The following is a 24,943-nucleotide window of genomic DNA, read 5'->3' as shown; positions in this document are numbered from 1 at the left end:
CTAGGCGAAATATGTGAGGGGACAGCTGAAATGCCAGATACCTAGACTATCTCATTACATAGAAATAATGCATTTAAAGTAATCCATGCTCCTGTCCACAAATAATTTTCAGGAGTACTTTGCAAGGTGAAGCCTAGAGCAGCTAATATTCAAGGTTAAAAATGGGGCTAGTGTTAAATATATGAGCAAATTAACTAACCTTCCTGCTTCATCTCATGTTAAGTATTATGATATTACATTAAGTAGATTTTTTTCATGACTGGAGTAAAAACCTGGAAAACTAGCAAGAGATTCAGTACATAGCATGGATGTATATTTTATTTTTTTTTAATTATTATTTTTAGAAATTCACTGTAGTAAGAAAGAGTATGCTTATGCATTCACTAAGCTGATTCAACTTAGTTGTTTAAAACTGTAGACACATGTTCTGGAGCAAGCTAGGAGGTTCAGGTCCCCATCTGACTGTGGTGACCTTGAGAGGACTGCTTATAGTGTACCTTTTATTCACCTTGATTCTTTTGCTTCCTGTGATACTAGGACAGCTACACCTGCTCATCATGAGTAGGTGCTGCACTTTGCAGTCCAGCAGTGCAGTGTGTGACCCTGGCAGTAAATCCTGTTAGGTGGTTTGGGGTGATTTTGCCCTTTTTTTTTTTTTTTTTTTTTTTTTTTTTTTTTTTTTTTTTCTAATTTTAGGGATCTCTGCAGGAGTAGTTAAGAAATAAAATAAATATCTAGGTGACTAGAAAAAGAGAATACATATCTTAATGTGATCAGAACATTGTCTTTAAATATTTACAGCTATCTTGCCATAAAACAGTGCATTATAAGCAACATATTTAATGCAACTGCTTTAACTGTAACTACAGACAATTAAAAAACCCCATATTATTCCTCCCTTATTTATTCCTTAAAGCCATTGTCAGTACCTTGGGAGTGTGAAATGTAAAGGCCATAAAATAACTCAACAGACTCTCATTAGAGGGAACAGGAGAAAAAGAGGACAAATAAAGTGACATATAAACCAGGCTTGATGTAATGCTGCTTTCAGCATGTACCACTTCTAAGATATTATATACTCTTCACTTGTGATGGTTCAAAACTTTCTGCATGACAGTCTATACTTCTGAGTTGAGGTCTTTTTTAAAAAAACCCTCCTTTTAATTATTGATCTCCAGGGTAAGTCGGTGCTGAAAAATGCAAGTCCCCACTAATGGGCCAGGTGCACTGCAGCAGCTGCAGCACAGGCACAGCCCCAGCCCTGCCCCACTGCTAACCTCAGCTATGACCTCTGAGATTTCCTCTCATAATTATAAGAGGTAATTCAGCGTTGTTTTCACTCCTTCAGAGGGATTCCTTATCCTGATGCTGTCAGTCATGTCTCAGCACAGCACGTTCGTGGCTCAGGATGGTCCACACGGATTTGAGGAGAGCAGGCAGTGGGGCCTATCCCTGCTCTCCTGCTGCCCCTTTGTTACTTAAACAGTCATTTTAATTTCTGCTTTTAAAGGGCTTAGTATATGTTAATTACTTAAGCTTTACTTACTGTTTAGGTAGATAAAACTTTTAAAGTGTGCTTTGGATTTTTTTCCATGTGAGTAAGCTGAGAAGAGTTGCTGAAAGACTCCCCCAGCTATGCAATACCTACTTAGAGCAGGACTTCTCTGAAAAAGGTTAACTACTATGCTTTTCTTCAAAATACAGATTTTTTTCCAATAAAGTCATAATTACTGACCCATGTAAGTATTTACTATTACAATATATTTCCATTTCCTCAGTATAGAGTATCACAAGCACCAAAGTAACATTGTTCATGAAAAATTAAAGGCTATAAATAATAAATGGGATATTTGCTTACGTAATTCAACTAAATGAGCAATTCTGTGAGGATTTCTTGCTATTCTGGACTTCAGTGTCTTATTTGATCTATTCTGGTTTCTGTTAGTCCTGTGAATATTTCTCATGATTCCTGGCCAGACCTTGGTAATGATCAAAGAAGACCAAGTCTCTACAGAATAATTCTCAGCTTTTATACTAAACTTACAGAATGTTCATGCTGCTAGTCATATTCCTCACTGGTGAGCCTCAATATTTCATTTAAAAATACAGCAGTCACCTGGGCCCCTACAAATACACATGGCAACCTCTGCATTAAATGTGGGATAAATAACAGGTAACTAACAGAAAAAGGAAAAAAAAAAAAGTGGCTGCAGTTCTGTTCTGACATTCCTGGGATATCATAAACCAGAAAAACAAAGCTTGATGGTTTAAAAAATTGTTAGAAACAGTAGTTAGTTTTGCAGGTAGGCATAGGGCAACGATATGTTCCTGACTGGAAACCTCATTTAGTCCTTAAACTGTTAATTTGCTATTGCTTTGAAAATTTTGGCTGTTTAGTCAATGCATCTCTGCATTAGATTTGCACTGCAGCAGTAGCTCACAAATTACACAAGTAATCAGAGAAAATCCTATTAAAAGATACAATAGATTTCTATGACCTGAAAGCTTAAAAAAAGTGTTTCTGAAGGGCACCTTAGGATTTTATTTTCAAGTGTGATTTGAATATCCAATTTATTTAGACACTTAAAGTTTCCAGGTCAAATTAAATTGTTGAAACAGTCCCTTCTGGCCTTGACACGTATAAATGTATAAGATTTCAATAGGTGCTTTAACAAAGTCACATAGGACAAGCTGCAAGACAGACACACACTTTGCACACTGTACGATATCAGCTTTTCCTTGGAAGTTTCTGGTGAGAAAGATCCACTGAAGTACAAACAGATACAAAGAATACCAAGTGCTTTTACTTGGTCCCAGCACGTTTCTACATCTGCTCTGTCACATGAACATACAGTTACTCCATACAGGTCCAGAAAGAGTTACACTTTTGTGTACACAGCTGAAGTGTACCAGCACATTTGCATGTGGGTAAGCACTGACTGTATTATAATTTAGAGGAGATAGGCATCTACCTGGGCTATTTAATTGCAATTAAATTTTACCTAGTTATTATCTCTCACCTGATTCCAACTGTGTTTAACTTTTTTATACTTAATAGTTCTCTTGACAGCAATTTGGAATCACTTTAGATCAAAAACCTATTTCCAGTGACAGAGCAGCAAAGCTCTTGACACATATTTTATGACATAGCCATATTGTGTGCATGCTTCTTTGCAGTCAAGTGTGGCTAGCACCTAATTATTCAATTTATTGTTCATGCAAGTAGAATCACATGACTGTAATTTAATTCACTGTCTCATTTGTTACAGAAATATTTAAAGCCAAAATATTCATAGGCAATTTTAGTTTATGCTTTATCTTAGTTTATGCTTTCTTTAAGGTTTTCCGTCCCCTCCCTAAAATACAGAAAGGCAGAGGACTGATCTGTAGGCTTGTGGATCCGTCAGTGTGCAATGATTTAATTTGGAGAAAAAGAAAAAACAAAAGAACCCAGAAAGTAAAAAGTGACTCAACAAGTGTCCCTCAGCCATATCTGGTGATACTTTGGAAAAACATAGTTGGCAATAATTGAACATGAGTCCCTTTAACTCATTTTATTACTGCTGTTGCCTCAGGGAAAATAGAAGAACATAGAGGCAGAAAGTAAAAGTAATTCTTTTCATCTGTTATTGTAAACAAAGATCTGAAGAAGGAATCTGAAAATTAAATATACAATGCTGGCTGGATCTAGAAAACATGTTTCTAAATTTATCTGACAGGCACAATTTTTCCAGTCAAATTACCTCTGGCCCTTTGGGTGTGCCAAAGACAAGTTCATTCCTTTCTGTCAGGGTTCTTGCTTTGGAGGACAAATTTCCAGCTTTTATACCATCAACCTTCATTGTATCCCTTTTTCCTTTCTGGCTTCCATTCTCCAGCACAGCAGTAAAATTCTTCAGCAAAGCCTAAAGACCCAGGATGCCCATCCAGCCTGGGGGAAAGAGAAAGGGTAATGTCTCCTGGGAAGAGTGGGAAAATGAGTAAAAAATCCAAACCAACAGGTCTCAAATGATTTTGGGGACAGAATTTACTCTCAGTATGACCTCCTATAAGAAGTGGTTTTTGTGACATGTGTAAGATCAATAGTGCCAGACCATATTCTTTCTTACTCTATCAACTGTCCCAGTTAGTGTGGTGGGTTTTTTAGCTTGAGGGTTGCTCACCCCTTCTTCTTGTCCATGTTCTTTAATGTGGGCAGAATTTCCTACCAAAGCATTCCTTACCCTTTGGGAGGTGAGAGAATGAGACTTTGGTCAGCTGTAGTCTATCTACTGCTGCAGAAAACTGCTGTGCACAGACTACAAACAAAAGAGAAAGATGGGGGCAAAAAAACCCTCAAAACCTACAACCACTCAGAGGTGAGCTGGGCTTGGTAAAAAAGGAGTTAAGGACATTGGAATCTTTCAGAGTCCTGGGGAGCTCTCAAACAGACTTGGTCCCCCCCAGGAGCTTCTGCTTGTGCCAGCACCAGTTTTTGGATGGACCCCCACAACACACCAGCATAAAGCCTTACTTATGGCATATTTCACATCTTGATCCTACAGCTTGTGTTCATTTAGGCTTTTGCATATATTTCTTTCTTTGAGCTGACCAAGGAAAATCAGTTACTGTAAGGTAATAACTTGTGTCCTTATAAAGAGGAAGAATTAGGTTGGCGGTTGTTCATATTTTCATATTTTACCCATTTATGTATCATGGGAAGTCATTTAAGTCTTTCAGTATGGGCAACAAATTGATACAGATCAAGGAGAAAGCTAATTTTCCAATTTTGGGCTCATTTTTCTGTTATAGGTGTGACTATAGAAATTTGCTTCTGAACTAAATTTAATATTCAGATTTAATGCAATCTTGCAGAAATGTTTTCTTTGTTGCTTTTGAAATACAAATTCAGAGTTAGAGAAGGGAAAGTAAAGGAGAAGTGAAGGAAAAAAATCTTCCCAGAATTATGGGGCTTAATTTTCTATCAATATGTGTTCCTCATGAGCCCTCACTTGGCCTTGACAAAGTCTGAGAATTATTTATGGCTGAGTTTCCAGCTAGTGCTATTTCAAAATGTTGGGTAATTCCATGTTATGATTTACTGCACCCCAAGATGGACAAAGTGAATTTATTCTTCATACATTTCTTTCCAGAAAAACACATTAACTGGATGACTGGTAGAAATGATAGATATGTTTAGTCCTTGTTTTGTTTCAGGGCTTCAGTCTGAAGCTCATGAAGTTAAAGAAAAACTTTTTCTTTGGTGCCAGTCACTTTTTTTTTCCCTACATTTGCTTCATATTGTGTCTATTTTCTTTGTGATTATCTCTTGTTTTAATACAATTTAATTTTAAAATTTAGGGTAGCTCTGCTCTGAAAGATCACATATCACAATTCCTCTGTACAAGACATGGTCATTATATAGCTATTAACTTAGGACACAGCTAATTTTTTCTGTAGTTCTCTTGCTTACACGTACCAAAACTAGGTCTACCAAATTTCTTCCTGCTGCACAGAAGTTAAAATATTGTCTTTTTTTCTTTTGTAATAACTCAGAGAACTAAAGGTAAAGTTCTTAATATAACCTAGGAAATAATGTGCTATTTTTTCTTTTACCTTTCTTTGTTTGTTTATTCTTCTTCTGACCGAACGGTAGAAGCTCTGTTCTTTTAAATAATCTATTCAGATCTTATTCCTTTAGGTAATTTCTTTTGGATTAACATTTTCCAAAAACTTTAGGTTACTATACTTGTATCATAAATATATATATATATAGACAGAGAAAAAAATCCAACCAACAAAAAGATAACCAAAAAAACCCCACCAAAACCAATCAACAGTTTCAGCCATTTCACTTGGGTGCTGCAATTTCACTTGGTGCCAAATTTTTACTGACTAGGAATTTTAAGCTTCTGTCACTTCACGTTTCTCTGGTTCAGCATCTCTCTGTGGTGTCAAAGCAGTTTAATATCCCCACAGAAATTTCCTGCTTCCCACAGTGAGGCACGTGTAACCTCCTAGAGCAGCTCACACAGTGTGTTTATTTACAGTCATACACACTGCTCAGCCACTGCCCCTTGGAGATGCCACAGTGTTTTTCTTCATTTCAACACTTCACGGCTTCACCTTCACTTTCAACACGCAAGTTTGGAGTGTGCTTATCTGAGGTGGCAGTGAGTGGAAGTCATAAGAGGATGTGCCTGTACTGTGCTGGAAAAAGGCAAGCTGAGTGATCTGGAGTCCCAGAATCTTCCGTGCCTGTAACAGGCTTGGCAACCCGTTTGTCTGAGCTGCTCCACCCAATTAGCAGGTGTTGATCCAATTTGGAAAGGCGGGGTGTATTCTGATTTCTGCAGAAGACAGGTGATTACTCCACCCAGATGGAAGAGATAGATGAGAGAGGCTCCTTAGATCTAGGCTGTGGTTGTAACTTAAATTGCTGCTGGGCTTGGTGAGACTGCCTGAGCTGAAACCCAACATTAGTGTTCATTTCTTTGCTAATAAAGCTGTGCTCGTATTGTGGGGCAAGTTTACTCTGTAGAACAAAAGAAATTTTTAAAAGTTATGGTCAGAAAAGAATTGGCTTCTGCTTGACCTCAAAGCTTCCCAATATTTTGAGTTATTTTTAAAATACTCTTCTGTTCCTTAAATAAATTTACTCTGTACTGTAGGAAGTGCATACTGCTGGAAAACATAACAATTCAAAATAAAGGAATCTTGCTAGAACTCATGGAAAATTTCATGTACAACAGTCATCCTATGCCTGCAAAACCCCAAAACCCACTTGTTTGCTGGACTGCATCCACAGAAGACTTTGGTTTGTCTTGTTAACTATGCATTAACCAGATGTAAAAAGTATGATATAGTCATTAGATCAGATATTTTGTGCTGAAGCCTTTTCTTGGCATCCCTCTAGCTGTTCACAGGTCTGGAAAATTTATTATATGTATCTTCTAAATGAAAATTTCAGGTCTTGAAAGATGTCTTGTAGTTTGAACATACTGAATGCAGAAAAAGTTGTCGAAATTTTACTTCCAGAGATCACTAGGTCAAATGGTTAGTGCTAATGACAAACGTTTAGAGGTCTGATGTGTCACGGGAGGCATCTACAAAGCACGGGCTTCTAATGACTTCTTTTAATTGCTCCTGGATTAAGATTGTTTTCAGGATGGGCCTTAGGGAATATCTCACCCAGCTCTTGCTTAGCCTTAGTGGTAAACCCTGGGCCAAATGACCAAACACCAGTAGTGACCCAGATTTCCAGGTAGGTAGGTGGAGAGGCAGGGAGACATTTTGTGTTTTGCCCTCACAAAGGCAGAACCAGAGAAGCTTTCCATCTGCTGTGCAAGTGTGCTGACAGTACAACTGTTTGCTAATATGGCTTGCAGTTTTGTAGCTTGAAGGAATCAGGATATATCTGCCTTCTCTCTCTTTTTTTTTTTTTTTTTTTTTTTTTTTTTTTTTTTTTTTCTTCTTTTTTTTTTTTTCTGGCTTTTTAAAATGATCAGCTTTCTTTGCTTCTCTTTTCTTGTGTTAATGCTTTAATGGTTTAAATTCATGCAGACACCCTGCAACCTGAGTATATTATCCACTGTAAATATTCTCAAGAATTCTTGTCATACCAAAAAATCAGACAGATAACAGGCATAACTTAATTGGAAAGATAACTGGAAGCACAGTAATCTGTATTATTCAACAAAAAATGTTTTACCAACCCTCATCAGTCTGAACTTTCTCAGGACATATCTTGTCAACAGAGGAAAATTTAGGTATGAAACTAATCAATGGTTCCTGTGCAAGGCTGGCGGTGGTCACCATGCCTAAGAGTAAAGTAATTTATAACATCTCCAAAGCAATCAGATCCCCCAAATCACAATACCATATAAAGTCCTGTAGGTTACAGCCCTGCATAAGGGCTACTGAATCTGGGGATCTGTCAGCTTTGAAAAATCAGGTGTAATCTTGGTTTGTGTTGGATTTGTGTGTGTGTATGATGAAGTGCATGCTGCTTGTAAGGATTTGAAAAATGGGGGATGCAGGTACCAAGAAGTAAGTTAATAGAGACCCCTTTCTGTAACACAGACCCCAGTACTTCAACTACTCAACTTGCTTCACTCAGCACTGCAGACTGGCTTTTTCAGAGGCTAAGAGTATAAAACATTGATCCTGCTAATTGCAAGGAACAATAATGACATAAAGGGGATGCAGATGATGGTATTGATCCCAGCTGCAGGGGTACACAGTCATAAATCACAGTTTGCAAACGTTTTCATGCCAGCTGTCCTGCCCCCACTCTAAAATCGTGCACCTGCCTATACAGGTTCAGCTGGAAGTTTATCTCATGGAGTGCAGGTGCCAGGCAGGATTTCCCCACCCATTAGCGCCTGCACACAGCTCCCAGAACTTGGGGACTTTCCTGTTCCTGCCAACATTAACACAATAGCTCTGCAGCGCTGTTGCCAACCAGCTTACTCCAATAAAACAAAATTTTAAAAGACCATTTCATTTTAACAGGACCCAAATAATTTGCTTTGTTCACTGCTTATCCTGAGCCTGTTTAAGCCAACTGTGCACCTGGACCAGTGTTTTTCCAAATGTTCCTGTAATAAAAAGAGGGACACAGTGATAATTTTTAAGCAATGTTACTGCATTTTACAAAATCTTACACCCAAACAGCAGGAGCTGTGAAAGCACACATGATGCAGAGCTCACCCTGAAGAGGCTTCCTCGCCCATGCTTACTGACGTGTTGAAGTCTTTGCTGGGTCTAGCTGAGAATCCATCATCTGTGTACATGGCAATCACACATATATTTATTGCACTCACACTTCAGAAATATTTTCCTTGAAACAATGCTGCTCCATGCTGAAAAAGATGTCTGCAGTACCGACTGAACTGATGGCAGCTGGCAGTACCCCACCAGCAAAAGAGAGGGGTTAAAAAGCTCCCTGATAAGTCCAGAACATCTTTCATCATTGTGAGAAATTTGAATGACAGCAGTAATATCGGGGATTACTTATTCTCCATGGATATCCCTGACCTCATCACTTGAAAATTTGACTAATGGGACAGAAGAAGGAAAAAAAGTAAACATAATAATTAACCTCATGCATGGGACTTTATATGAAAGCTGTCCATCCATTTTGATGTAAGACACAAAACTCGTGTTTATTTTTCTTGTCTAGCTGTTAGATGATAGTTCTAAATCCTCTTGTCCACCCAGTTCAGACAAAATCTTATGATATATTAATCACTTGGCTATGTGGGAAGACTGATATAAAGGAAGAATGTATTACTGGGTCTGATGCTTATCTGGATTAAATCAGCAGAAAACTGTTGAAGCTAATGATACTGTAAAGGATCATTTAGCCTTCTACTTACTGATCTGCATAATCTGGCCATTTGCATTTGCTACAATATCTGAGAGGCAGTATGGACCTCACATTGGCTTAAAAAAAATGAAACCACTTTCTTAAAATAAGGAGAAAAATCTAGATATTAGTTAGTCACGGGGACTTACCCTTCAGCTTTAAAAGATAAAATTAAAAACTCTTTGCTGCATTAGTAATCCAGATCGAAGGACGTAACTTCCAGGCTTCTGGAGGAGAGATAATTACTGGAACCTCATAAAACCCACCTAAATTCTGTTTTAATTTTCATACGCAGAGCAGATGTTTTGACAGATGGATGGACTTTATTTTTGTAACTGTCCGGGAAAAGACTGCATAACACAGCCTAATCAGTGTTACATATCTTTACTGTTTGTTTTTCAATCTTCCTGCATTTGGCTCTTATTCTTTTGGTTGCAGACATTTTCTTTGTAATTTATTTTTTCAGGCTAATCTCTCTCTGCATAAGCCCTTCTATCAACTTGATATATAAATATTAGAAAATTCTTTACACATAAATCTGTGTGTTTGGTTTGTAAGTCAGATACATTGATCTTCATATAGTGGGTGCCTTTCTGGAAAACCTAATTAACACTTTAGCTCCTTTTTAAGACAGGCCCTTTGCCCTTATAATATTGGCAAAGTATGGCTGATATAGTATTTGGAATTAAAGTTTTGAGTTAAGATACCTGTCCAGACATACTGGAACTCTTTGACTTTAGTTCACATTCTGAATGTAAGTGACAGTCTAATAATTTCTTAACTTGTTTTACAAGTAGGACTTTAGCATGGGAGAATTTGCAGCTGGGTTGGTGCTGTGGCTGTAGTATGATGCCAACTCTTTTAGCCACTTTCATGTCAATAAATCATCAGTGTGGAACTGAGGATCTGAAGCCCAGAACTCCCTCAGTCTAGTCTAGAGGAAGTGTAAGCACATTTATGATAGCTGAAGTTCAATCCTTTTTCTCACTCAGGAATGCTCAATGAACTTCTGGGCCCTGTTCCCTCAGGTGGCCAAACGTACCTTTAACTCCCAGGTGCAGGGTAGGATGGCTTCAGGTGGATGCCCTGGAGCACTTACAACCAAACTAACCCCAGGAAAGCCTGTAGGAGCTGCCTGGGCTTTGGTGAAGGTTATGCTCCACATTCCTTCAAACAAAGAAGCGAACTGGATTGTGCCCAAGGTTTGTGGTGACTGCTTCAGCTACTGCATGTCACCATTTCTTTGGCCATACGTTTTAGGTTGTTGGCAGTCATGCCATCACAACTGCTTGCAGACACAGATCCAGCAGTCATATACATAAAAAAGTAGCTATCTAAAGAAGTTCTCTGTGTCAGAAAAGAGAGAGGAAGGGTTTGCAGGCTGTGATAGAAGGTCTCAGATGTGATGCAGGGATTTAGTTTCTTGGATTTTAAGACAGAAGCACTTCTGTACAAGGCCGAAGGCAGAACCTACAGCTCTTGTGGAAACCTTAGATCATTTATTGAAATATAAATGAAGATTAATCCTCTCCAGGGATAGGTAGATAAATGAAGGACTGCAGTAACTCCCACATGATGTACCTAATTTTCCCTTTGAATATCTACTTCAATCATTCTATGCCATATGCAAGCACTTATGCTTTCTGCTCTATGTATGTATATATAAACTCAAGCTTTAGGGCATAAACCAGTGTTTAGCTTCATATAGACAAGAAACATTTCCTACTATTAAGCTACTCACTATAATGAACAAGATTATTAGGAGCAAGAATTTATAATGATTCACTGTAATGATCCCAGTGCTCCTCTTCTTTAACATTTATTTTCATAACCCATCCAAGTAATACTTTCCTGCCTACAGAGAACTTTTCAAACCTTGCATTCATTTTCATTCACATTATTAGGCTAAAAGTATTTAAACTCCCACAACAACCTGCTCTGGAGTTTGAAAAAAACTTTTTTCCATATGGAAAATATTTTTTTTAAATCTAATTTTCTTTCTTTATCTGTTTTACTTGACAAAGAACAATATCCAAAGGGTATGGATATGTCCAGAATATATTCCCTTTGAACAGCATCCCTTTCTTGGGGAAAATAAAAATGGATACAAAAGCACTGGGTGGCTGAACTCAAACGCACACAGAACTTCCCTGAGAATTTGTTCCTTACAGCTTCTGCCTCTGTGTTACCTCCTCTTCCTCTGGTGGATGCTTTCTCCTGTCTGCTGTACTTTCAGAGATACTACATGCCTTTTGTTGCCTTTGTCTCCCTTCCAGTGCCTTACCCTCTGCAGTCATGCAGGGAAAGGCCTCGTCCTGCTGGCACAGGACACACCGACAGTGCAGGGGCAGACCCTGGTGCCAAGTGGGACAAGCCCAGCTGGAGACACCCAAGGCACTCCAGGCCTGCAGCCAAGGGGGCTGGGGAGCTGCTTTGTAGTGGAGGTGATGTAGCTGCCAGTGTGGGCAGCAGCAGAGCTGCCTGGCAGGTTTGACAGCCTGTGGTGCCTGAATGCCACCACAGCAGCTGTCCTGTGAGGGCAGGGATGGGGAAACAGAACAGGAACAGGAGTCAGACACCCACCTCTCACATAGTGGCAGACCCAGACTGCATTCTGTGCACGCACACTTTCCTGATATCTTCTTTGTCATACTCATGTGCTGAGATTGAGTCTCTGCACACCATTCAAAGCTGTTAAAGTTGGTTTTTCACAGGTATGTGGGGAGCTTTTTTGTCCCAGAGTCACATAAACCAGGAGAGCCCAATATTCACCAAAGTGAACTCTTGCTAAGTTCATGGTATCAAAGGACCAGATACGACATTTCCACACATAATGGTGTACCTGTGCAGCTGTGCTTGAGCACAATTAGACAAAGGAAGGAGTCTGAGATGGAAATCAGTGTGCCTGTTGCTATTGTTCCAGGGAGAATAGCACCGTCTCCCAGGCAGGGCAGAAACTTCACTTTGAACTTCCTGAGTTGACAAGGGCTTAAATCAGAACTGTAACTTTGCTTTGATGTCGTTTATTGTAGTTTAATACCCCTCTTTATTTATTTTTTTACTACCATGTAAAATATATAAAGAAACCTAATCTGGTAGAGAGGTGTATGAGAATTTACTGAATAGACCTTAATGGTTCCTTTATGCAGCTATAAAACAGAGGGGAGCTATAAGAGCAGTCTGAGCTGGACTAGAAACTTTAAATGTTACACAAATTTATTCGTCATAGTCAAAGGTTTATTGCTGTAGGTATTTACCTTCCCCATTGTTTAACTATGTTGTGTATTTCTCAGACATCTAAGGTAAAAAACACCCTGTACAAGGAATTAGGAGAGCTTGAAAAGCGGCAAGAATCAGCTAAATCTGCTTTTGGAAATGCATTGTAAATTTGAAGTCACTTGACTGATATTTACTCATTTACACTCCTATCAACCCTGAACACTGGATGTTCAAATGTGGCTATGATAGGGTTAATCCACCTTCTCCCACAGGCTGATCTGGAATAATTCAGTGAAGGTGGTGATAGAACTTTCTTTAATTTCATCCACAGAAATCAAAGAAGACTCCTGCCCCTAATCTGAGTAGTTTTTTTCCATCCCACCTTTAAAGCATTAGTTGTCTAATACCTTCTTGCTGTGTGTCTCAGATAAGCAGCTGAAGGGTCTCAGTGGGTTGGAGAATGGTGTTAATACACCAAGGCTGTGTGCTCAGTCCCAGTGTGGGCCATTCACTAAGGAGCTGCACTTGATGATCCTCGTGGGTCCCTTCCAACTCAGAATATTCTGTGCTTATGTGATTCTGAGTGCATATACAGTCACAGGTGGTGTGTTGCTGTAAATCAGAATAATTCCTCTGAAATCAGCACAATTTCACACTGGCTATGGGTCCACCCCATCTACTCACAGCATTGTCTGTGTCCACCAGCCTCTAACACTTTGTGTTCTTCAGGTAGGTGATTTTAAAAGCTTTAGTAAAGGGTAGTAGACCATAAAGACATTTTTAAAATCATGATACAGTAAGCCTCACAAGGCACAGCACAGTCCTAGTAAAACAGTGTTGTGTTTAGATCAGGCCAGATACAACTCTTAAGTGAGAAACTTTTGGGTTATTTAATAATGCACACACATCATTGCTCAATTTTAAATTATGTGGAGTCAAAGTCAGATGCTACATCTGAAACACAGAATGTCAGAATTTAAGAAAGGATATATTTCAATTTTGTTAATGTTACATGAATTTGGGGTATTTGCCCATTTTACTCTTGTAGGTATTAAGTTTTTAATACACTTTAACGGGTTTTCCATATTTCTTTTACTTAAAGCAGCAGAGCAACAGCATTAATAAAAATATAGAAACTTTCTTTAAATGAATTATGCCCAGTATTTGCTTAGTACTCTGTCATATGACAATGGAAAGCAGTCTGTGGATAAACGTAAATATAATAAATGTATGTTCATGTTTATACTTGTGTGTGGGAAGAATAGGAATGGACCAGAAATTGTGTGTGTTTTTATTAAGAAAGGTCAGAATGAAAAGAATTAAGAGTAACATCGATCTCTATTTCTTTCAATTTCCTGTTGGATTACCTTAACTATCTCTATGTTTTCTCTTCCATCTCTGTTTAAAAGATAAGTCAACAGCAGTAAGTCAGGGATGCAGTAAGATTCTGGATGCTTTTCTCTGGGTGCTCTTTTTAATACATTGCCATTATCTGTTATGCAAAAGTACAATAAAGTTGTAAGAGCAATGTCATTCCAGGGCAGTCCTTTGTGTGAGGCAGGGAATCAGTGTTTCATCTGTGTAAGTTCATTGCTTTTCCCTGTGGTGGCCTGAGGCATGCCCCAAACTGCATTTTCCTGGCATAGCCTTTATTTTGTGTTTGGGAGTATCTGGTTTAATTAGCAAGCAAGTTACAGAGAGGGATGATGCCAGTCCAGGAGATTTCTGTGGGTGCAGTAGCTCCATGTAGTTCCATGGGCCCTGGTCTACTTGGAAAGGTAGAGTTGAGCACTGCACCAAAAAAGTCATCAAATATGCAGAGAAAAAAATTTGTCATCTTAAACACAGACTTTACTGGAAATACTTAATTTCATTGTTCTCATTTTCCTTCTGTTTGAAATCCATTTTTTAAAATTGTGTCAGTAGACTGACTCGCAGGCATTGACATATTTCTGTGTTAGACCTGATTGAAATAAAAATATTAAACAAGTGGAAAAAGTTGTCATCTTGACTATCCATTTTAATAAAATTAGGCTTTAATAATGACAGTTTTGTTAACAGATAACAGATAATGTTTGTACTAGGGACTGTTAGTGTTGCTATTAAGCTTTAATTGCTGAGAATTAAAGTAACTCATGAGGGATAATTTACTTAGGAAGAAAACATAAAGTCCAAGTCTTGAAAAGCTTGTTTTCTAGGGGCTGTCAATGATTGCATGGGAACATATGTATTCATATGTGTAAGACTGGCTCATAGATACAGGCAGTGGGGGTGAGGCAGCGTTTATATGATTGTTAAAAATGCTATATCAATGATTTGGTTTTCATCAGCTCCTTCCATCTGGCCCATTTTTCTTCTAATTGTTACTTAATTGAATACAAGCAAACAGTTGGTCCATTTTTCTTCATTATTACATTCTGACACATTTCTATAAATGGGTTTTGTCTTACAAACACAACAATAGCATAAATTACAAAGATGAAGCATGTCTGAAACAAAAATTAGGATTTTTTTTCTGTAATCTTTTCTTCAGGGTTGGATGCTTTATTAAATAGCAACCAAAGATATTTAAATGAGAAATTAAATCAGGCTATTTATTAAATGCTTAGCAGTAAACAATCTTATGAACAGCATGAAATGATCACACTTTACAAATCTGTTCATTCAGCCATATATCTCTAGCACAGAAGAGCTCCCATTAGTCAGAATCACTGAATTAACTCTGTGAATAATTGTTTTTCCCCTCCTTTTCTTTGCAGAGAGAATGTGCTAATTTCATCAAGGTGCTTAAGGCTTACAACCAAACCCACCTGTATGCTTGTGGAACAGGGGCTTTCCATCCGGTCTGCACCTATATTGAAGTTGGAAGCCATCCTGAGGTAAACTATCTTAAACCAATATTTTTCTTTTTCGTCTTTTTAATCTTTATTGGTGTTTAGCCATGTGATCTTCCTGCCAAAATGCATTCTCACTAGTTTCTGTGGCTTGGGAAATAGATCTGGTAAGACCTGCTCCTGAATCAGGTGCTGATGTGCTGATTGATAAATCACAGCAGAATCTCCAACTTTTGTCCCCTGCACAGCATCTCTTCCCCCAGGGACTTAAATAAGCCCATTCTCCCTGGCTCATGAAGTTAAAAAGCACTCTTTTTTTATAATTGGGACAAATACCAGCTATAAGAGGGGTAGTTCAGCCACTGTGTTTATTCTGGGCCAGACACTGTCTTCAGTTTCCTCCCAGTCAGTACAGTCTGACACCACCTCAGCTTTCTCCCAGCTGAGAATTAAAATAGTGTCACACCTTCATAAAACTCCCTTCTCAGATTTGTCCTAACACACTGACAGTTTTTCATATGTCACCTAGGTTTTGTTTCCTTAGTTTTTCGTGGAAAGTAAATCACTCTCTTTTCACCCATTTCTTTAATCTCTTGGTGATTTTTGCCTAGTGTTGCAGAATTCTTGCAGTAGCTCTTGTATCATTATGTCAGTGATCACCATAACTAAATAGGTAAGCATGATCTTCTCTGGTAAAAAGCAGAATCACTCACAGGAAGGCATGGGACCAGGCTGGTTTGCCTGGCTGAAGATTTGACTGGAATGTCTCTGTGCTGCCCTTCAATACTTTTTCTCTCCAGAACAGCCAATCTCTTATTTTTCTGTTGAGTATGTAATATAAATTAGTTTCCTTTACTGTATTTTCTGTCGGGTTTGCTCAATGGACTGTTTCAGTTTAGCACACTCCTGATGTGCTTTCAGCATTTATGTATATGTTTTACTAGTGAATCCATAATTGTGTTACTTGTAGCTTCTGTGATCTTCAAAAAACCCAGCTCTTTCAAGTTACCTTATGCTTTTGCAATTCAGGTTTGCAGATTTCCTTGAAAATAAAGACATCATTGTTTAATGAATGATGACTATTTCTTCTCATAGAAAAATTAACAGACCCTTTGAGTGTTGACTTCATAGTCTGGGAACTATTTCTCACTATGAAAATGTCTTTTGATATTTGAAACATAAGTCTTTAAAATGTTCTAAGAACAAGGGTTTGAAGGGATAAGGGAGCTGCAGAGCAGAAAGGGTTTCGTTCATATTCTTTAATGCTTTATTACAATGCATTCTTGGCAATTAGTGATTGTCTCTTGACCACACACAGTATGTCATTGCTTACTGCATTAAACAGATTCTCTGCTTCCTGAGAGCCATTTGGGAATTGGTAGACATATTAATTAACTCTAGTTCCGTAAGATGTGTGTCAATCAATCCTTGGCTATCTGCCAAGGGAATCTATCTGCACACAGATAGCTTGTATGAGGTCATTTACTTCTACATTTGGCTGTTTTATGGCTGTACCATAAAACTAACACGCACTTTATCAAGGATTTATAGAAAGGATGATCAGGGATGAGAGGCCGGATCTAACCTTGGTTTAACATTCTGGGTTTTTAAAGCCTTGAATCAGTGGTAAGTTTGGCCCTGGAGTGAAAGAGGACTCTTGTTTTACCTTCTTTTTAGCAGTCTCTGCGTATAAAAAAAAATCTAAATTGTTGGGTGTGTGTGGTGGGTTTTTTTGTTTGGTTTGTTTTGGTTTTTTTGGTTTTTTTGGTGGTGAGGGTTTTTTTAATTTTTTTTTTTGTTGTTGTTGTTGTTATTCTTGTATTTTTGTTTGTATTTTTCATTTATGCAGTAAGTTTCTAAGTCTCCTTTAGCCTGAATCATTCTCATGACCCTTGGTTTCATCTTCACAAATGAGGAAAATCAGAGATGTGTTTATCTGAATTGCCTCAGACACTGTTGGTTTTTGTTTTCCTTTTCCTACTTAAGATATGAGTGAAATCATCTTCATGTGCCCTCCCAGTGGTACAAGTTTCTGTATCCTCTGAACAGTTGTGCCAGAAGGGTTTACTGCCTTCTCAGGTCAGATCTGCCCATGAGGAGAGAAAGTGAGGCAGGCAGGAGGCAGTGTAGCCTCCTCTTCTTGGGCTTTGACAAATCCAGCAGTCAGCCTGGGTTCTGTCCCTTCAAAGAGTGAAAATCAGATGAATAAATTATTTTATTAGATCTGCAATGAAAAATAATTTGTCCTTTCTGTCAGCTAGAGCCTGCTCCTTCCTCTCCCATACTCTACCTAGCCAGGAATATCAATTGTGCTTCTTCTGTGGGAGATGAGGAAGAGGAGTCTGCTTGATTGACAGTAGCTATTAGAGACACCATGAATGAGTGGGATACAATTTTAACCCCTGCACCCTGCACACTGCATCTGTGAGAGCCAGATGGTTTATGTTCTCATGTCAGACAGCAGCACTGGACGTGTCAAAGGGCATTGCTTCTGTATCATGCAGAGTTTATACCTCCCCAGCATACTAAAGAAGGTATAAGTATAAGCAAAGACAAGCAGTTGATTATGAGTTAAAAATTGCCAGCTAAAACACTTCCTGAAGATTTCTTTTCTGCCACAACACTTGTGGAAAATTAACTGATTTCACCATCTGCTTATTTATTTTTCAAGCACTTACAAAGGTAAATGTGAACTGATTAGGGAAATAGTCAGGGAATGTACCTACACTCCAATACAACTGCTTGTTTATCTGAGCTCTGAGTGTAACCCACCTGCCTGAGTCCAAAGAAGAGGAAATCAGTGTGTGCCAAACTGGAGATGGTGGAGAAGTGAAATTTAAAGAAAGGAGTGGCAAGTGATAGAGGAGACTCTGGAAGCAATTGGGGAAGGCTGCAGGAGGCTGGAACATGGTACAATTTTTATGACTGGGGAAAGGAAATAAATTACTTTGTGTGACATTCATCAAGTAATGGGAATATGAATTGTTATATCTGTTGAATATCTCTTTGATATGAAGCAGTGTAACACAGCCCCATTCCATACCTGAAGAAAATAATTTCTGGTGATGGAACTAGGCAGGTTTAATTGAGTCTGATGAAGTACAGTATCAGAAGTAATAACAAAAAGCTAAAAGGATATGAGTGGCATGCTGTGCATCTGATTAAAAATGATGTGCACAAATGTATACAACCTAATATGTTGTGAATTACACCACAGTCTGAAGAGTAAAGCAGACTAATCTTTGCTTAAATCCATTCCAGATGTGCAAGTGAATAACCACAGTATTTAGAGGGAAGAATAAAGTTAATGTTTCAATAGGCTTTAAGCACGTAAGCCATGAGGAAGCAGGAAAGAACATATTTAGAGAGAACGTGGTGTATGGATATACAGAAAATACCTGAGGGCAGCCAAATTTAAAGCTTGGTATCATCCATTTTATGTGCATGAGTTTAGGGGAGATGACCTAACACAGACACCTACACAAACTTCAGGGATCTGGAGTTAGGCAATATGTATCATTCTGTCTTCATAATGCAATATAGTACAAGAAACCAATTATCAGACAAAACAAGAAAGGGATTAGTAAAGCTGTGTTTTGCACCCACTGACTTCTGAGGAAACAAGGCTAGATGTGTAGGAATGTTGTACTTAACGGTTGCAAAATTAAACAAGTCAGATCTGTGCTTGAAAGGAACAAATCTGACTACAGGGAGACACAGAGGTGCATTAAACCCCTAGAAAATCACAACAGGATGCAGAATGCACCTGCCTGTGCATGCCTGAGCAGGGGGAAGGAGCCCTGCTCCCTTTCCCCGGGGCTCCCTTTGGGGTAGTTTGAGTGAACCAGCAGGGAACAGTCCTGTTTCAGTAAGAACAGGATTTTCCATTTACTTAACCCTTACACACAGGTGGAGGTGTACAGAATGCCCTATAATACTTTTTTTTTTAATGCTCAGACAGGCATTGCAAGAGCTTTACTTAATTTTTTGCCAGATCCTCAGCAGGAATACATTAGGTTTTCTTCAGCAGAGGTAAATCAATAGGTTCTGTCTGAAGAACTCACCCAGCTTCTTTTATTGTCTCCTAATTCCAAATTTCTTGTCATTGTCCAACAGATTAAAACTCATTTTTAACTGCATGAACTTAAAAGATCTGGGATCACTTTACTTGCAGGTTATTTCTCAATCAATAAAGAAGGTTTAAATTCAGTTTAGATTTATGATGTACATAAAACATTAAGTTATTGCATATGAAGTTATATAAAGCTACCACCTGTAACATATTTGCTTTTTCCGGACTCTGTGTATTTTAAAAATCTTTGGTTCAACTAATAAAATTTTGCTGAAATGTACTTTCCACTCTTTTTTATCTCTTCTTTTCTTCATATTAGAAAAGGTCCAGAGTGCATTTCCTAAGTAATGGACATCCTGTTCTGACACATTTATGCATCCATCATTTTGTTTCTCTGTATATATTATATATATAATGATGGAAGTGCATTTTTTTTTCCTGAAAGAATGACTTTGAAGAAACACACTAATTGAAGGATCAATGCTACTGCTGGTACTAAACATGTTGTGCTTATCTAATGTGAAAATTCAAGATGAAACATTGATTTCAGTAGTGGTAGATGTGGCATAAATTAGCCTAACTTCATTGAACACAGCAGACCTGTGTCAGTTTACGTCAGTCAAGATTCTAAGCTGTGGTTTTTTTAAGTGAGACAGAAGAGCAAATGGTTTTTCAAGTTAAAAATCACCTGGGGCTAGTTTTCTTTCCATCTAATTAACTATACCTTTACATGGTGTTTATATGCTTATATAGAGAAAGTATGAAGGAAAAGGATACTGTTAAAGGATTATTCTCATTTGTGATGGAACTTCTGTGTGTGACATACTTGTTCTAAGCATCACTCTAATTACAGAGAAATGCCATTAAAAGATTATCCAGTTTACAGACTGCCATAGCCTTCTTTAGTTCACAGGTGCCTTAACCTTTCAAACTTCCAGATATCCTGTTACTATAGTACAGGAAAACAAAACTGAATAGCCAGAACTCTGGCTTAGGCACAGTGTAAGTACCTTTTAGAGCACTTCTTTCCATTGCATGAGTAGTTTTACCATGGAGAAAAGGAAAACATCTCTTAGATCTTTAAAGACTGATATACTTCACCTTGTGTTGTAAAAAGCTGAAAAGTGATTTCTGCTACACAGAGAAATCCCAGGCACTAGAACATTTTGCTGCACTGATGTTCTTGTCTGTGGAGGGTGGCAGGTAACAGGTCAGTGGTAGGCACACATCTGTCCAGGCACCTCACAGGATCAGTGGCCAAAATCACAAAACAAAGGGGCTGGATTCCTCTGGAGGTGATGAGACTGTAAACCATCACTTCTGCTGCTCCACATGATTTCCAGTCCCTTAGGCTACCCTGTTTGAACACGCTTCGCACAAAATCAGGCTTTTCACACATGTACAATTTACCTCCACTTGTTAAAAAAGAATAAATCTTGTCATAGCTGTCACCTTCCCAGCATTTTTTAAGTATATAGTTTTATATACAGTTATATGCAGCTATATATAGAATATAATTATTTTTGCCAGCCATAATTCATTATGGCATTGTTTGGGAAGGGATGTGATATGTTAACTTTTCAATGACTAAATTTAGCATTTACAGGAGGAGTAGAGGGAAATGGCAGAGAACATGACAGTCCTTTCTCATATGACAATCTAAGTGAGTCAGTCGTTCCGGTAAGGTCTGACAAATATTTCAGTAAGGAAACCAGGATGTGTTGCTGGAAGCTCTACACGTTTTTAAGCACTATCATGCAGAATTACACTTTTCTAATAGGCTGAGTGCTGTGTCCTGAATGGCACCTCTTGTTATGTTGCATTATCCTGTGATAAAGTTACAGAAGTAGAAGGTGACCATAAAGAAGAAACTTGATTCCTGTTTAAGAGACTTTTTGAAAAACTCCATAAACCCCTTTGTAAACAAATATTAATCAAGTTCATGGTTAAATGCTATTATTTATGAAGGCCTGTCTTTGAATACACTGCAGATCTCCTTTGACTTTAGCTGTATTTTGAGCACTTGCTCTGCTAAAAGAGAAGTTAAACCAGGAGAACTCAGATTTTTCAAAACTTCATCCTGTCATCCCCAAGCAAAATATATTTCCAATAAACGTTTATTTCCAGAGCAGATTCTTTAAAGTAGGACTATTAGGCTTTATGCGATAATTTAGCTGTCGGAATAGTTTAATTTATGAAGTAAACTTCTCTCAGCTGAATAGCACACATGGCAGCAATGGCTGACATCTTTCCTACCCCTCACTGTTGGGAAGGTCTACACAGCTGCAGAGGATATGTCATCCTCTGCAAAGTGGGACACTAAAACCAAAAATTTTGATTTTTTTTCCCAAGTATCTTCTTTTATCAAGATAAGAATCTATTTCCTAATAAAAATTATAATGCATACTAAACTGCTAATGCAAAAACACAGTAAAAGTATGATGTAGCTACTGTTTTTTATCCTGGTGTATTCAATTAAGAAGGATGTGCCTTTATGACAGCTGAATGCTTGACAACTAGGTGATCCATTTGACCTCCCATTTACCTCTTTAAAGGTGTTTTTGTAAGAATAGGGGTATTCCAAATCATAAGTATGCAAAGGATGTGGCTCAGTATCTTAAAATTCAGATGCGGTACACATACCATTTTTGGAAGTAAAGTATTTAGCACAGGGGTCATGCTTTAATCACTGACAGGAAATATGAACATTGTAGGTTTTCAGCTGTCATTTAATGCATCCAGTCTTGCCCTTGCATATTTCATAATTACACCTAAGCAATTTGGAATATATTTATGTCTAAAGTGACAAAGTCAGTAATTATGTCTGAGGCTCACTCTGAGATTTACAAGTTGAATATTTACATGCAGGAAATGAAATCAATTTTTAAACTAACACAAGTGAAAACAGTGTGGTGGCTATTTTATTTCTTCACCTTTATTTCTCAGACTACATGGCTGAGGGTAAAATGGAAGCACAGTTCTTTAGTAAGTCAGACTGAGGAGAGGTGTAAGATATGATGAGAAACAGAACAAAGACATGGAATTTTCAACTGCAAGAGTGATTTGTTGCACAGCAGAAACCACTAATGAAACCGTAATCACTATTCAAGTCTGATCATTTCAGCTATTCAGCAACTAACTTTTGTTTAGGGCTTGATAAATATATCCAAATTGCTATGGCAGACCTCCCAGTTTATTCTTAAGAAACCAAGCCAAACCAAACCAAAAAACAAGCTCCAGAACCATATTATTTAATATTACTTTATACAGATCTTTTAATGAAAATGTAAATGGAAGTCACTCTGTAGGTGATGTTCCAGCATTCTGCAGTTTGTTTTTAATTGAAACAAATAAAACCCTGAGATGAAGGAGAACTAGTAAGGATATGGTCTGGAGACAGTGTCAGTGTTTCAGTGGATCTGGTCTGGTCTCCACAGGTGTGCAATGGCACAAAAGGAAACTTGGAACTGGCAAGATACTGCATCTTGTCCTGCACTGTTGGAAAAAAACAACTCTAACAAAGAAATCGTTAACATAGAAATTTTTTTTAGGTTTTCCCAATGCAAAAAGAGTCCAGTGTGAGTAATATTGCCAAATTTGAACCCCCAGCCTCCTAATGAGAGGAATCTGTGCCCTAGCATGCTTCCAGTGGGATAACTGAGGAGAGCATTGTTCCCTCACCGTACGTGGCGTTTGTCCTTGGTGGCTGAGCAAGGCTGGTTGATTACAGTGCAGAACTGTATACAGTGTGCCACAGCTGAATGGCTTCCATGAATAAGAAACCAAAGCCAGTCAACATATTCATTAGGTTCAAAGAAATAAGTCTCAGAACTGTGGGAAAACTTTTGTTTATGTTGCTGGAGGGGAGAAAAAAAGACAGATAGAGAGAGACCTCCATGGAAGTAAATCTGTGGAGTGGAGCGTGCACATGTGCACACGCAGAAACACTGGGTGGACTCTCACTTATACCACATGTGATGTCTTGTTTTGTGAGTCCATGTCTTAAAACCACGGGTAACCCTGAATATGCTGAGATAATGAGTGATTCAAGTTAAAGACCCTCTTAGGATCTGGCTTTAATTTATTCTTTTAAAATATGGGGTGTTTTTTTCTAGAACTATTTGTCTTCTGTGGAGTTCCCTATGATTTATACTGGGGTGGCTAAAACTGAGGTGTACTTTTCATTTTCATAGTCACAGGAAAAAACACATTAATTTCTAGCATTGTTAGGAGGATTACTCAGAATTTTGTGGCTACTTTAAGGAAATTAATTTTAGCAATGACTACCAGAGGAACTGAAAATACACCATTTGCATTTGCATATTCATTATTTCTTCTATCAGTTAAAGAATGTTATGATGAATTATTTATTCCCATAATGTAAATATTCCCACTGACACATGGTTACCTTACTTTACCATGGGATGATACAGTTTTCCTAATTCATTACAGACATAGCTTGTACTTTTAAGAGGTATGGCAGTCACATTAAGATGTCGATCCAATTTTCTGGGTGGGAATATTATGTTGGCTCATCAACAGAGCCTATAATGTTTCTAGTAACACAGAAGTTCAGCATTTGCCTCTTGTTAGAGTAACAATTGAAAGCATTAACCCAACTTCACAGTCATGCAACATATGCAAAATTTCATCCACACACCTCCTGAAACAAAAGACAAGTATGGCTAAATCCTTTGATCTCTTGACCAACATGGGGGAGAAAAAAATAAAATAACAAACCACCATCTGTTGGGAAACCAATGTAATAAAAATAGTGGAAAGCTAGCTTATAGTGTAGACTGACTTAATTGAGGAAATGACTTATAAATAGAATTATTTCTTGATTCAGAGGCACAGGAGGAAACAAAACTGAAAGAAGGAGTTACTGAGCTCAGGTTTGGACAGCTCAGCATCAAAGCAGCATTATTCATTGTGGGATTCACGTCACAAGGCTCCAGTTGACAGGGGCTGACCTCATGAGGAAGAATCATAAATGTGATTTCTGCCACTGAAGGAAGTGACTGCATTGTGTTTGTAGCTCAGTACCAACATCTTGTCAAATAATCTTTAAACAGCCAAGGTCATAATGCAGCAGGTTATAGCTGTGGGTGATGCTCCACATACAGACCACAGTGCTGAGAAATGCTGAACAGTGAACTAGCCAGTTACATTAAATACTCAGACACGAGAATCTAACTAAGGCCTTATTGGTGAACTAATTTCACTGGTCTTTGCCTAAAATTTTATGACATCTGCCATGCTATGAGATGCCTTTCTGGCATTTTTTAAAGTCTGTAGGATATATTTAACTCTCACAGACATGTGAGTCTGAAAGCACTGCCTTTTCCCATGCTTTTCTGACCAACCTAATCATGTTTTCTGCATGTGGACATTATGAGTTTAATGGTACACTGGCATGGTGACTGGCCTGCAGTTAGGCCCAGGAGGGGCCCAGGGAGGCTGTCTATG

The 24,943-nt window shown here is 38.2% G+C and overlaps 1 protein-coding gene across 3 annotated transcripts in view; it reads left to right on the top strand.

The window, feature by feature from the left end:
* Window positions 1-24,943, top strand: part of SEMA3A (semaphorin 3A) — a 237,311-nt gene that overhangs the window by 123,766 nt on the left and 88,602 nt on the right. For all 3 annotated transcript variants that reach the window (XM_063396993.1, XM_063396992.1, XM_063396991.1), the window contains one exon: window positions 15,328-15,447. In XM_063396993.1, the coding sequence (XP_063253063.1) occupies window positions 15,328-15,447 (120 nt within the window). The remainder of the gene's footprint in view (window positions 1-15,327; window positions 15,448-24,943) is intronic.

This window comes from Prinia subflava, chromosome 4 (genome assembly GCF_021018805.1).
Source record: "Prinia subflava isolate CZ2003 ecotype Zambia chromosome 4, Cam_Psub_1.2, whole genome shotgun sequence".
NCBI lineage: Eukaryota > Metazoa > Chordata > Aves > Passeriformes > Cisticolidae > Prinia > Prinia subflava.
The sequence above is the reverse complement of the archived record's forward strand: the minus strand, read 5'-3'. Positions and strand labels throughout refer to the sequence as shown.